General features: G+C 42.6%; 1 protein-coding gene across 3 annotated transcripts in view; it reads right to left on the reverse strand.

The window, feature by feature from the left end:
• Positions 1-14,511, reverse strand: part of VTCN1 (V-set domain containing T cell activation inhibitor 1) — a 55,026-nt gene that overhangs the window by 967 nt on the left and 39,548 nt on the right. For 2 of the 3 annotated variants that reach the window (XM_027617003.2, XM_027617002.2), the window contains exons 3-5: positions 11,243-11,590; positions 8,142-8,420; positions 3,071-3,240 (exon numbers count right to left, since the gene is read on the reverse strand). In XM_027617003.2, coding sequence (XP_027472804.1) covers positions 3,116-3,240; positions 8,142-8,420; positions 11,243-11,590 — 752 coding nt within the window. In that variant the 3' untranslated portion in view covers positions 3,071-3,115. Of the gene's footprint in view, positions 1-3,070; positions 3,241-8,141; positions 8,421-11,242; positions 11,591-14,511 lie in introns of those variants that run through there. The other variant, XM_027617004.2, reaches the window with a different exon arrangement.

Genomic DNA, 14,511 nt, shown 5'->3' on the forward strand with positions numbered 1-14,511 from the left:
TTAAGTTAAAATCATGACCTTGCCCACATTTCTTTAGCATTTGTCAGGTGGGAGGAGATTCCAAGGCACTTTGGGAAGCATCCTAACGAAAAGTGAATTAGTTGACCCAACACTAAAATTCAGCCACCTCTGAATTGTGAAGTGGCAGTTTATTAGCAGCTTCTTACTATATCCACTGTGGCTTAACTTATGGATTATAAGATGTGGAGGTATTGCAAATCAAAATTTTCTGGGAACTTAGAGCAACATTACAGCAATACAAAGATTCAGAGACAAGGGAGAGGCAATATCCCACCCCTCACTCCCTGGATGAGGGGGGTGGTTGTAAGGGGAGGTCCCTGAGGTACGGAGATCCACTTGTCTCCACTTGCAATTGACTTACTCCTAACACATATCCAGTTCAGATGAATTATGTTCCCAGCTTTTAATATAGGTCTTTGGAAATAGATTTATCTGGTTCATACTGGAGTCTTCTGTGGGTTACTTTTGACTTTTTTTTTTTCGTTTGTTTCTTGATCTTATTTGTTCATTCCAAACTTCTAGACATGAATTCATTTCCCCCCAGAAATACAAAACTCGGTCATATCTTATGATGAAATAGTTCTACAGATTCCTGGGATTCTGAAAATGACAGAAATAGGATGTCCTTACAACGATTCAGCAAACCTTTATGGAGAACCAATTGTCTCTGCCCCTGTATGAGGGTATCTCTTGTTCAGAGATGGGCTCGTTTTTCTGCATTTTGATGATGTTCTCTAAAGACCACATGCTACCGTGGGTTGCTTGGGGGAAAGAAGATGGCTTGAGTCTCTTCTTCAGGAAGGGGATCGTGCTTAGAGAAAACAGGAACTGAGAGAGGAGCTAGGAGCAGGCTTCTGGGTAGAAGTAGAAAGACGGTTTCCCCTTGAGTGTCCAACCAAGGAATGTGTGTGACCTAAAATGTTGTGCTCAGCGTTGGTTCGCAACGCTCCCGGGAGCTCCCTGGTTATAGTCTGAAACCGTGCCCCCTTCCTTGTAGAGCAGGGAGAGGCAGACCACTCCAGGTGGGTGGGTGGCAGTCTCTGAGCAAAGGACACTTATACATGAGGCTTGTCCTGGGCAGCAAGAAGACGAGTAGATCCTTGCAAGTCTTAAAATTTTATATAGGGGCCGTCACTAGGTTCGGTCACATACACTGTGCAAGGTGTTCTCAACGCCACATCATTATCTCAAGGCCATGTCCTCAGAGCAGCCTCCGGGAGCGAGACAGGCAAGTGGGACCCTCGTCCCGAGGACAGGGGTGGAGGTGAGGAGCCTCTGATCACCCGGGTCTAGCTCATGGGTCAACTGACAGTCACTCACATCTTTTCAATGACCCTCCCCACGGTCCCTTATGGGTTTCACAAGTAATGATCTACTTATTTATTTTTAAAAATTGATTTAAGGTTATGCCTCTGTAGTTGTAGGGAGAAAGAGGTGGAGCTGTAGTAATCAGGTAACTGTATATAACCTATGCATACTGCATGTGAACATGGTCCCTTACACGGATGTCATGGCTTTTCAAAAAAGGCTGCAAATTACTGCTCAAAGGAAATACAAGATAAAGATGAATCAGCTATCCTTTATAGGTTAGATTATCTAGTTGCAGGATATTAATCGTTAATATGCCCACATAATTAATCAAGGAAAGAAGAAAGTGTGTTCCTTTTCTACTAGTGAGATCCTCAAGAGAGAGTTTCCTTAGGGAAATCTCCCTCCACTGTCAACCGTGGAGGTGGGCCCGGGCGGGTTTCCTTACAAAGAATCCCTTTTGTGCACTGCACTGTTGTGTTTGGAGAACAGGAGAAAAGAATGAAAAGCAGATCAACAGATCTTTGCCTGCCCTACTTAACAATCTAGGCGAGGAATATATGTGCCTTGAGAGTGTAAGAGATCATAAATTATTCATGCATGCCAAGGGGATGGGGAACGAAGGGACCATCAGGAAAGTGGGCTATGAGCTGGGAAGCACTTGACTGAAATGGGTGAAGGAAGGGTGGCTTTGAATAGCCACAGAGTCGAGGAGACTTCCAGAAAGGGGCAGTGAGAGAGGGAGCAAGGCCAGAGAGAGGAGCAGGCAGCTGAGAGAAGCAGGAAGCACAGGGGAAGAAACTCTGAGAGCTGTGACCACATGGCTGAGGACTTTGACTTTGACACAATAGTGCCCAGAGAGTCACGTTCAGTTCCAGAGCAAAGGAATGCTGTGATGAAAATAGCACTGGAATCATTTTATTTTGGCATCTTATTTCCTATCGATGGACACAGGGAGAGGAAGGAGCAAGTCTAAGGTTTTAGAACTAGTCTGGTGTGTGAAACAGTGGAGGCTGGGGTTGTTGGGGTTGGGGGTCAGTCTGAGGGACAACCCAGGGAAAATGCTCTGGGGCTTAGTGACAAATGGACGTCAAGGACAGAGCGGGGACAGAAATAGCTCTAAGTTTGCGAGCCTGGATGCGCTGGTGGCGATGCCGCTGAGTCATGTGATAGTGCTGATTGGAGCTTCATGAGCTCAGCTGTACACAGATGCCATACAAGAAGAATATCCAGAAAGCAATGTCCTACTAATAATGGGAGCCAGAGGACTGAAGTGACAGAAGTCTCAGCAGGGGCGGGGCTAGCTGGGGAGTCATTTGTCAAACTTCTGGTCAATAGGAGCTTTGTTGGGGGGGCTAGGAGGAGGTCACCTGTGTGAGTGATTATGTGCATGTCATGAGGCTTTGTAAGGTAGCAGTGAAGTCCAGAGGAACTATCGGGGCTAAACATCTCTTCCTCTTTGTCTTTATGTCTTGTGGATGGATAACTGGGTCAATGAAAAGACGTTTGAATTTACACGAATCTTTGAATTGCAGAGTTGTTTTTGCTGGAAGTATATCGATGAGATCTACACTCTTTGTTCACACATATTTACCTTTCACAAGACCAGCAGGAAGAGTGCCCACTGCCCTGGCATTATCAAATGTTTCTTTCTGAGGCTGATGCTGGAGGTTGCTTGACTCTTGTTGGGAACGCAAGCACACACAGATCCGATCCCCACACCACTCTTGATTCATCTCACCTGTCGTACTAATGACTTTGCGTGTTTCTCTGTGTCCAGGGCACATTATTTTAGCATCAGGTAAGGGGAGAGAGGCAGGAGTACCCAGCTGATGGCAAAGAAAGAAGAAACACCCAGGGACGCCTTTGAGTTCAGCAGCTGTAGGTGACTCCGCCTTCTAATCTCAGAGTCTGCAAAGGGAGAGAAAAAAGTTCAGGGTCACAGAGGAAAAGCTGGATGTCTTCTTCACGTGGCTGCCTGGCAAAGAAAGGTATCTGAAAAACAGAACAAGTTGATTCTAATACAACTTATACCCCAATCTGGGGGCAATTTTGTACCCTATTCTCTACCTCTCCGTAACTGGCTTAAAATCAGAGCTTTCTCTTTCTTCAAAGGAAGTCCCTTTCTGTTGTCCACGCCAGTGAACACTCAGCCAAATGAAAAACTAGACCAATAAAGAGACTGTTATTGCTTACCAAAGAAAGAATAGGATAAGCGGTCATGGCCAGTCCTTGGCTTCGGACACATTTTTTTCCTGTAGGCAGTGACCTTTACAGGTTCTGTGTCACTTGCTTCATCATACCACTACAAAGCAATGCGAAAGTATTGTTCTCATTTGAAGTCGAGAAAGGTAGAAGTGAAGACATGAGATTACTCTTCTTTTACTCTGTTTGCTTCCTAGACAATCCAATCTCATTTAGTTCGTTTCAGCTTTGACACTTACTAGCTGGGTGACTTTAGGCAGGTTACTCAACCTATACGTGCCTCAGTTTCTTCACCCAGAAAATAAGGCTAAGATAATAATGGACTTCATAGAGTTCTTTTGAGGATGTAAAACACTTAGAACAGGACCGGGCACGTAATAAGCACTCAAGTATCCCCTGTAACAACGACAAGAGGGACCCCACTCGAGCCCAATAAGCATTATTTCCACTAATCTGACCATCTCCAAACCCACCTCCTTAGTCTGAGCTCTGGCCCGAGTTCCACATCTGGATTTATGGTTGCCACTGTATACGTCAGTTAAAAATTTAATTATTCAGTAAATATGTTTGAGCACCTGCTGTTGGGGTTCAAAGGAGTCCAGTAAGGAACACCCTCTTCCCCAGCTGAGTTCTGAACCAATTAAAGGATCAGATAAAACGAGTGAGGCAACTGGAAGACCAAAATGTCACCTTTATCATTGGTTAAGTCTGATAATAAAAGATGAAGCTTTGTCTGCAGGCAGATGGGCTGCCCCCCAGACTTTCCCAGTGACGGGCAGCACCAGACTGGGGCAGGCTTCCTGCCGCAAGAGCGGGTTCTGCTTCTGAAGAACTGATGGCTCAGCGGAGCACACTTTCTGAGGGTTGGCTAGAGAGAAAAGGAAAAGAAGGAGCCAAACTCTTCGTGTCTAGCTTCTCCTACAAAAGTCCCTAATCAGGTAAATTAACTCCTCCTCCTCTGGGGCGAAGGGGAAGAGGGAGACGAGAGAGGCTAGAAGGATTACATTGGCGGGGAATCCTTTCTCATGGAAGGAAACATGTAGGGGAGGGTTAAGGGTTATGGGGAGAATGCTGTCACATGCTGGGTAATGTGCCATGCATTAGACATCTCTACTTATGTGCACAATGGGCACTTTCAACTCAACATCTCCAAAACCCTCACCTTCATGTTGCTTCTTCTGTTTTAATTTTGGGTTGATAGCATTACTAACCTCCTAAGCAACTGGGGTAGATCTATTAGACCCGTTTTGACTTCCTCTTTCTCTTGTCCTTCATATTTGTGTAACCAAGATGATTTTTCTCATTAGCTTTTGATTCTTCCCCTTTCCTTTCCATTGCCACTGCCCCAGTGAAAGCCCTCCTCATTTCTCCCCCGGACCATTGACATAGGCTCCTGACTTCATACCTTCCTATTCTATCAAAACCGTTCTTCTTCTCCCTCAAAGCCCAGCTTCAACTCTGCCTCGTCTACTGAGCCACAGTCATAATTAACAATTCCTTCCCCTAGACACCACATCTACACTGGAATTAATTCCTCTTATGACATTTATGCTATTGTGCTACTCACCTCCATATTTCATGGGACTTAAAAATTGCTTTGTACATATTTGGCACACAATAGATACTTGTTGAATGAATAACCTAAATTAGCAGCAGAGTCAGAGAACACAGGATGTAAACTCTGCCATCGCATCCAGTGGTTTAAAAACATGTACGGAGTACTTACTTTGTACGTGGCAAGAAGGAATTGTGTTATTTTCTGAATTTTGAGCTATGTCTTGCTACCATATTGTATTTAGTCTTAGTACTGATACATTGGGACACTTGTCCTGATGTATTCAACAAGCATGTAGGGAAAAAGAATCTGCTCACTGAATAAAAGGTGTGCTTAATATCTGTGGTTTATTCAGTTACTGTCCTTTGTATTGGAAGGCTTTAGTTATCCAGTTTGGAGATATTTATTGAGATCTGAACTGAGATACTATTGTTAACACCCATCCTTCTAAATGCCCAATGCTTCATTTCCCCCTTTTCTTCAGGGAAGGCCTTCCATCAGGTACTGCGTCATTGGTCTATGTGTGGGCAACTGACGCAAGTTGAGCCTTTCTGAGAATGTAGAATAAGACTGTGGGATTAAGGCTCACTCTGGTTACTCTGTCGAGTGAGAGACACTTTTAAAGCCAGGAACTCTTGGGAATCACATTCTGCCCTATAGACTAAAACAAGAGAAACTAAATTAGAGAGTAACAAGAGAATAAACTATGGAGTTGAAAATCCCAGTGGAGTTTAAATTCCTGGTTCCAGCAGTGCCTGAAGACAAATTACTCTTTTTGTTCTTGGTTCCATGAGCTATCCTGAATACTCTTTTATTAAATTCTCAGTTTAGCTTAGGCTATTTTGAGTTGGTTTTCTGTTACAACCAACTAAGAGCATTCTATTCACTTGTCACCAATTTGTTCCTCAGGATGGTGGAAGAGCTCTCTTTTTCTCATATGTATGATTTGTTTGTTAGATATTTTTTTTGGTGGTAAAAAACATAAAATTTACCATCTTTACCATTTTTAAATGTACAGTTCAGTAGTTTTAGGTGTATTCACATTATTACGAAACAGATTCCCAAAACTTTTTCATTTTGCAAATCTGAAACTCTATACCCATTAAACAACTCTCTTTGCTTTTCCCTCCCCCACAAAGTGCTGGTAACCACCATTCTACTTTCTGTTCCTGTGAATTTGACTACTACTTTAGATATCTCATATAAGTAGAATCATAGAGTATTTGTCTACAACTGGCTTATTTCACTTAGCATGATAGCCTGAAAATTTATTTATGTTGTAGCATGTGAATTTCCTTCCTTTTAAAGGATGAATAGTATTCCATTGTGTGTATATATATATATGTGTGTGTGTGTGTGTGTGTGTATGTATATATATATGTATATATATATATATACCACTTTTTTTTTTTAGAGAGAGTACGCCTGAGTGGGGGATCGTGGGGAGAGGCAGAGGGGGAGGGAGAGAGAGAATCTTAAGCAGGTTCCACACCTGGCACGGAGCCCGACATGGGGCTCCATCTCACAACCCTGAGATCATGACCTGAGCTGAAATGGAGAGCTGGACACAAGCAACTGAGCCACCCAGGCGCCCCAATATACCACATTTAGTTTATTCATTCATCTGCTAGGGACATTTTGGGTTGCTTCCATCTCTTGTCCATTGTGAATCATGCTGCCATGAACATGGGTGTACAAATATCTCTTTAAGAACTTGCTTTCAATTCTTTGGGATGTATACACAGAAATGGTATTGTTAGATCATATGGTAGTTCTATTTTTAAAATTCTTTGAGGCATCCCCATACTGTTTTCCAGAGCAGTTGCACCATTTTACAATCTCATCAACACATGTAAGTGTTCCAATTTCTTCACACCCTCACCAATACTTGTTATTTTCCAGATTCTTTAATACTAGCTATCCTAATGCTTGTGAGGTGATACTGTGATTTGGATTTGCATTTCTCCGATGATTAGTGATATTGAGCATCTTTTCATGTTTGTTGGCCATTTGTTTATCTTCTCGGAGAAATGTCTATTCAAGGCCTTTGTCCATTTTTTAATCGGGTTATTTGATTTTTTTTGTTGTTGAGTTGTAGGAGTTCTTTATATATTCTGGATATCAGATATATGATTTGCAAATACTTTCTCCCATTTCATAGGTTGCCTTTTCATATATATACTTTTAAATTAAAAAGTAAGCTGAAAAAATATGATTTATTCATATTTTTTTATGAATTCAGCAAACATTTATAAGGCACTTAATTGTACAAGGTATTCCACCTGGTTGTGGGCTTGATATAAGACAGCAGTTCTCCTGACATACTCCTTCCACTATAGATTGAATTTCATTCAGCTGCAGTAGGGATGGTCTTAAAAGTCATAATCCAGTCTGTACATTTTCTTGACACTAGCTCAACCCTAGTTTTTTTTATGTACTAAGGTGGGGAAACTAGGGTGCTGGGCCGCTCTGAGTCCTAGTTTCTTTAGCCTGGGAGGCCAGTTCAATCTAGAGCTTTCTGACTAATCCTGGGCCAATATTAGTGGGATCATGAGCCAGTCCTAGACGGGTTGAATAAGACTAAGCTGGAGTTGGACCCTAAGACTTTTAGTCTTCAGATGAAAAATCTTCTCAAAGGCAGGCTAGAACCAAATTAGTTTTGGTTGGGGGGCTTGGGATATAGATCACCAGCTGAATAGATCAAAGATATCCAATAATTGTCATTTTCCTCATTGTTTCACCAAAACAGTCTTATTGAGTTAGGACCACAGAATCCTAAATACTGCTCTCCAGGCAACTACCCCCAGTCAGTGAGAAGGCGTACAAGATGAAGCCTCATTGTGATTTTTGACCTATATTCCATAAAATATTGTTTTGTATTAGTCTTCTTATGTAATGCAATCCCAACTATAATTGTGGTCAAGTTCTCCATGAAGAGAACTCTCAAGCTTTCTATAACCCGATACATAATATGTCTGTTAAACCAATTAGATTTTAATTTGTATTTGATTTTAGCCCAATAAACCCATGCAAAAAGCGTGGAGAAACCCACCTGTCACTCTGATATCCCCCGTGGCTTTGGCAATGTTGTTCTCAATCATACAGGAGTATGTGTTGTTGATCGTGACATTGTAGAGTACAGACACAACCTTCATGGTCACATTCTCAGAGTTCAGCTCAAAGCTGGTATTGGAGACTTCTGAGAAGTTGGCTCCCTGGTCAACTTGGGATGCCCAGACCACTGTAGGCTGGGGGAACCATCGGGGAGCCTCACACCGTAAGCTCTCTGAGCTGGCGTTATAGTCCACATTCACCTCTGGGATGCTGAAGGCTGCAGGGTTGGAAGTCAAGAGGGGCAGATGTCAAGGTCATACAGATAAAACAATATAGTCTTTGAAGTGCTAGGTCTTAAAAACACAGTCATTTCCACCATTGAAGTGACTCAGTACTTCCCCAGTAGGCCATCCGTGTATGGCCCATTGTATTGTAGATGCACATAATGATTTGTACAACCCTTTGGCCAAAATCACAAACTCCCAGGACCTAAGTTCTAGGTATAATTGTTATAACAGATAGATTTCTCCAACTAAGGGGAGTTCCAGTTCAACCCTTAAAGATAAGGGAGAAAGTTGATCACAAAATGTTTATTCCTTAAGGATTTTGGACATTTTCTCAGGCACCTGTGAAGTCTCTTGGATTTTATTTATTTTTCCGCCTGGAGGATAAAGTTAGGGTGGGGAGGGAGAGGGAGAAGGAACAAACAGCATTCACCTGTCACCCACAGAAATTCCATACACGGGCCTTGTCATCATGGGGGTTTGGATTTTGCTTGGGTGGAGACTCTCCAGCCCTGGTATCCAGGGGTAGAGACAGCCATTTTTTTTCTTCTAAGATAATCCTCCTTATTGGGGAGGTAAATGAATTTTGAAATTAAGACTAGCTTCCGCTAATATCCAGGCATTGAAACATTTGTGGAAAAATGTTAAGGCCTGGACTTTTGACTATAAAATGCTTATTATGCCAAATGGCAAGATCCAAGTTATTAATTTATTTAGCACTTTCCTTTGACTGGGAGTATGCTGGGACTGAGTGAGCAGTGAAAGGAAAGACCTTGCTTTGCCCTTAAAGAATCTTCCATCTAGCAGGGGAGATGAGACTCATCTGCTCACAGCAGGCAGGGAATGAGCTCCTGGGAGATGATGTAAGGAGCTGACCGTACATGACAATGAACCACCGCGGAGGGTGCACTCCGTGCCAGGTACCAAATTCCAGACATTATTTCATTTGATCCTCACAACCATTCTAGGGATCTCTATTATTATCACCATTTAAAAAACAAGTTTTTAATTTTGGAATAATTTTAGATTTACAGAAACATTGCCAAGGTAACACGGAGAGTTCTTGCATACACCTCACCATTTTCCTTAATGTTAACATCTTAAACAACCATGGTACATTTGCCAAAACTGAGAAACCATCTTTGGTATATAACTATTAACTCATCTCCAGATTTTATCTGTATTTTACCAGTTTTTCCACCAATGTCCTTCTTTTTCTTCCCAGGATCCCATATTGCATTTAGTTGGCTTGTCCTCTTAGGTTCCTCTGGTCTGTGTCAGTTTCTCAGTCTTTCCATGTTTTTCATGATCTTGACAGTTTGCGTGGTCCAGGTCAGGTATTTTGTAGGGTGCACCTCTACTGGAATTTGTCTGGGGTTTTTCTCATGATTAGATTGAAGCTATGGGTTCTGGTGAGGAAGGCCACAGAAGGAAAAGTGCCCTTCTCATCATATCACATCAGAATGCATACTACTGACATGACTTCTCATTGATGATGTTAACTTTGATCACCTCGCTGAGGCAGTGTTTGCCAGGTTTCTCTGGAAGTTGGACTTCACTAAGAAAACACACCCTGAGTGTGGTCAAAAGAGGAAGTACTAGGCTCCACCTCCTGGAGTGGGGAGATCTAAATACGTTATTTGGAATTCATCTGTAAGGAAAATTTGTGTCATCTCCCTCATATTTATGGAAGTATGGATTCATGTGTATTTATTTTACACTTGGAGTTTTCATTTACTACTATGCCGTTTGTTTCGTTGCTCAGATTGTTCCAGCTTTGTCATTGGAAGCCCTTTCAGTTGGCTCCAGGGTCCTTTTGACATGACCCTATTAGTCCCCATTTTAAGATGAAGAAACTGAGGCTCAGTGAGTTTGCCTTGCCCAGGCCCCAGTACTTGCCCAGGTCTGGCTCTAGATCACCAATAGAAACACATGTTATAAAGTGTCCAAGGAAGGCCTGCGCAGACTTGTGTAGGCCAGAGGCCTCAGGATACTTTCTGCCTATTTTGTAAGGCCTTTCTCAAATGCCAAATTCTCCATGGGGGCTCTCCTATCCCTTCCCCTCCCTATGCATTTGGATGTGATCCCTCTCTCCCTCTGCATCCCCAAATCACTCTGTATTTCTCTTAAAACATTTGATAAACTTTACTGATTATGATAGATACCTACCTATTTTTCTTATCTCCACCCCAGCCCTCAACTCTATAAGCTGTGTCCTGTGAGTTCTGCAAGAGGAGGGACCATCATCTAGTTTCCTTAATCATCTTTTTACTCCTCACAGTACCTCTCTGAGTTTCTTATACATAAATTCACCAAGCTGAGTTGATAAGGAAGGGTGGGATTTCACTGGGGGAGGATTAGTGAGTTTATAGAACATTATTGTTTTTGGTTAGTTCCCTTTGAACTTCTCCTAAAATAGGTTCCACTGCCATGAGTCTCTGGAGACTGATTTCAGACTTGGGCTAGAGCCTACTTAGCACAGAAAAATCTCAGGCCAGATCATGGGTTTCTCTTACTAGCAACAACAAAGGCTACCATAAAAGAGACCACATTTATTTTGGCAAACTATTTCAGGGAATATACCTCAAAATCCAGAGAAGAGTAGAGTCCAGAACAGAAGATTTTAAGACTTAATCTTATAGGGGGGGCTATTTTTGGAGTTGGTGCGGGTCTTGGACAGCAAGGATGGCTGGTGGCGGGATGGTCTTTGTCTTACAGGTCACTCATGAACATAAAATATTTCAGCAGCATCCTGTGGTCTTTAGCCCCAAATACTGTGGGGCGCTCTCTTTCCCCCTTGCCAAAAGTAACTCACCTCCAGTTTTATACTCAAGGTTGGCATTCCCCTTGCCTTTGGAGGTGATGATGTAACATTTGTAGGTGCCAGCATCTGCGAGTTGCACGTTTTTCAGCCTCAGAGAGGCATTGCCACCTATTACTTGATCAGCAAACACTGCTGTCCGGCCTCTGAACATTTCATCTTGGTCTGACAGGTCGTCTTTGCCTTCTTTGAACTCATGTACCAAGCCTATAACACCTTCCTTCAGCCACTGTATCACGATATCAGAAAGCTTGATGTCAGGTTCAAAAGTGCAGCTTAGGATTCCATCCTCCCCGATGTTTCCAGCTGAGGTCAGAGTGGTGACTGTAATGGAGTGTCTCCCTGCAATTCAGGAAGCAAGGGTCAGTGCCCAGGGAAGTTGTCGAATGTCTAGAACCAAACCCTTCATTACCAAAGGCAAAACAGAGACTTCTGTAATAAATTAGAAATATAGGAGAACAGGAGAGGCATTAAAAAAAAAGAAGAAGAAGAAGAAGAAGACATAAGAATAGAAAGAACAGGAAGACAGGAGGCTTGAGTCTACAGCAGATCTGCTCCTTGAGAACAAGCAACCAAACCCTTGAGAGGCACCAAGAGGAGAACATACTGATCTTGGAGACTGAAGATGAGAATTCAAGTCCTGGCTTTGTCACTTGATAGCTGTGTGACCTTGAATAAGTCATGTAACCTCTCTGGGTCTCAGAAAAATGGAGGTAATATCTGTCTTACCTACCTTAAAGGGTTCTTGTGAGGATCAAATCAAATGGATGTGAACTTGATTTGCAAACTGTAATTACACACATAAGGTATTGTTATTCTTAGTTAACCAGAAGGGGCCCAGAAGTGAAACCTCATGTTAACTAAATGTGGCTAGCAATTTGGAAGAATGCTAAATTCTAGAGTACTGTTACTTGTATCTCCATTTGAATGATGAAGAAACCAAAGCAGAGAAGAGATAAGTGCCTTGGTCAAGGTTATAGTTGCGAGCAACGGTAAAATGAAGAATGGTACTTATTAAATTAACTTTTTGGCTTAAGTTAGAAGGCACCCCCTCCTCTCCAAACATACCACCAGTAGAAATATTAATTATGATGCCAGCCGTGTCCACGGCCTCTCCCCCCACTTGCCCACTGGATGGCCTGGGCAGTCTGTGAAGGATTGGCCAACTGTTCGTTCCTCACTGGAGGCTGCTGGCTGGGGATGCCTATAGGGGTGATTTAATTAACCAAATCTTCTTGAGAGGCTCCTTCTGTGATTGGATGTGAAGTGAAGGGGAGGAGGGGTATTTGAGCCCAAGAGGAGAATGGAGCAGTTAGAAAGAAGTGTGAGGGAGAGAACATGAGAGAGAAAGAGGAAGAGTCCTCCATCCCTAGAGCTGTCTTAGATCCTGAGGGTTTTCAAGCCTAGTTCCTGTCCCGATCTCGGAGTATTCTTTACACAGACACTTTATATTAAAACAGTCTGCACAAACCTCTCTTTCTTACGACCCAAAAAATCCAAATTGATGGGTCCTGAGCACTTCTCAGCTGTACTTCTTAGCTTCCTTATTGCTATTCTTGCCTCTGATCTTTGCCTCCATCCAATCTATTTTGTAAAATTGCATTAATCTTATAGGTAGACCTTAAAATACAATCTGGACATGTCAGTTTTATAATCACTAATCTTCCATGGTTCCCAAGGGCTGTGGACTAAAATTCAGACACACTAGCATGGCCTTCAAAGCTAAATGCTACTTGGTTGGTGCAAATACTGCATGGCACATAGTGAATGCACCCTAGGCATTAGCTCTTATTGCTACCTTTCCAGCCTCATTTCCTACCACGTCCTTTCATAGTCTCTACTGTTTATGTATATCAAGTGATTTATTGATTTTCTGCGTTCACTGGAAAGATACATAAGCAAAGCGTACATGCTATTTTTCAGATTTCAGAGATAAACATTATGAACACAAGGATATCTTGACGTTTCACCTCTTCTAGCCTCTTAGGGATTGGAACTAATTGGCTCCTAGGCCTTTGGAAAGTAGGTGAAGGTAATGGACGAGGGACAGAGCTGGAGAAGCTAAGCCAGATGGATTTATATTAGAAAGAACAAAGAGTTACTGATGGGAGAAAAATTATCGGTTAAAAAAGAGGCAGCGGAAAGAAAACCTGTACATGGGCTGGCTTGGGAGGATGTTTTGGGGGCTTTAAAGTGTGAGAGAGGAGAGACTTGGGAGCAGCTGCTATGCATGGTGGAGAGATTTGGGAGAGAATTATGTGCGAGATTTGGGAGAGAAATCATGAAAGAGGATAGTATGAAGTTTTGCTGTGTAATATGAGTGCAGCACACCCCATCCCCTGCCTTGGCATTTTCTTGAACATGCTTTAAAGATTTAATTTGCTTTTCAGTTGTTTTTACTTGACAGACTAATATCCAAGACATTCCAGGCTAGTGCTGGTTATACAACTATATTATGCATCTTCACATCCCCTGTTCATCTTGCACCTAAAATTTATAGTTCTCTCTTCTCCTTTAGCACCAGTTATCCAAATTCTACTTATATTCAAGGCTGTTCAGATGGCAGCCCTTGCATGAAACCTTCTTTTGATCTGCCAAGACAAAATTAATAGGTTCTCTACTCTCCCATAACACTTTCCCTTGCCTTTATTATAGCAGCTGTCTCCTTCCACCTTGTGTCTAGTCTGGCCCTGGCACAAATTTGTAAGCTTTTCAAGGACAGAAACTGTCTTAATGATTTTTGTGAGTCCTATAATGCTACGATGGTTCATTGTATTTGTCAACTTGACTGGGCCATGGGATGCCCAGACATTTGGTCAAACATTCCGAGGTATCTGTGGGGATATGTCTGGATAAGATTAACATGTGAGTCAGGAGACTGAGTAAAGCAGATCACCGTCCTTGATATGGGGCGGGGGTTGGGGGGGGGGACTCATCCAATCAGTGGAAGACCTGAATAGAACAAAAAGCCTGAGTAAGAGGGAGCTCCTACCACCCGACCACTTTCAGCTGGGGCATTAGTCTTTTCCTGCCTTTGGACTAGAACTGAAACACTGTCTTCTTGGATCTTGAGCCTGCCAGCTTGGGGACTGGAACTACACCCTTAGCTTTCCTGGTTCTCAAGCCTTTGGACTCAGATTGGAACTAAACCATCTGGGTCTCCAACTTGCTGACAACAGATCTTGGGATTCTCAGCCTCCATAATCATGTGAGCCAATTCTTTCTAAGTCTCTCTCTGTCTCTCTCTTGTCACACACACACAC

This window comes from Zalophus californianus, chromosome 4 (genome assembly GCF_009762305.2).
Source record: "Zalophus californianus isolate mZalCal1 chromosome 4, mZalCal1.pri.v2, whole genome shotgun sequence".
Classification (NCBI taxonomy): domain Eukaryota; kingdom Metazoa; phylum Chordata; class Mammalia; order Carnivora; family Otariidae; genus Zalophus; species Zalophus californianus.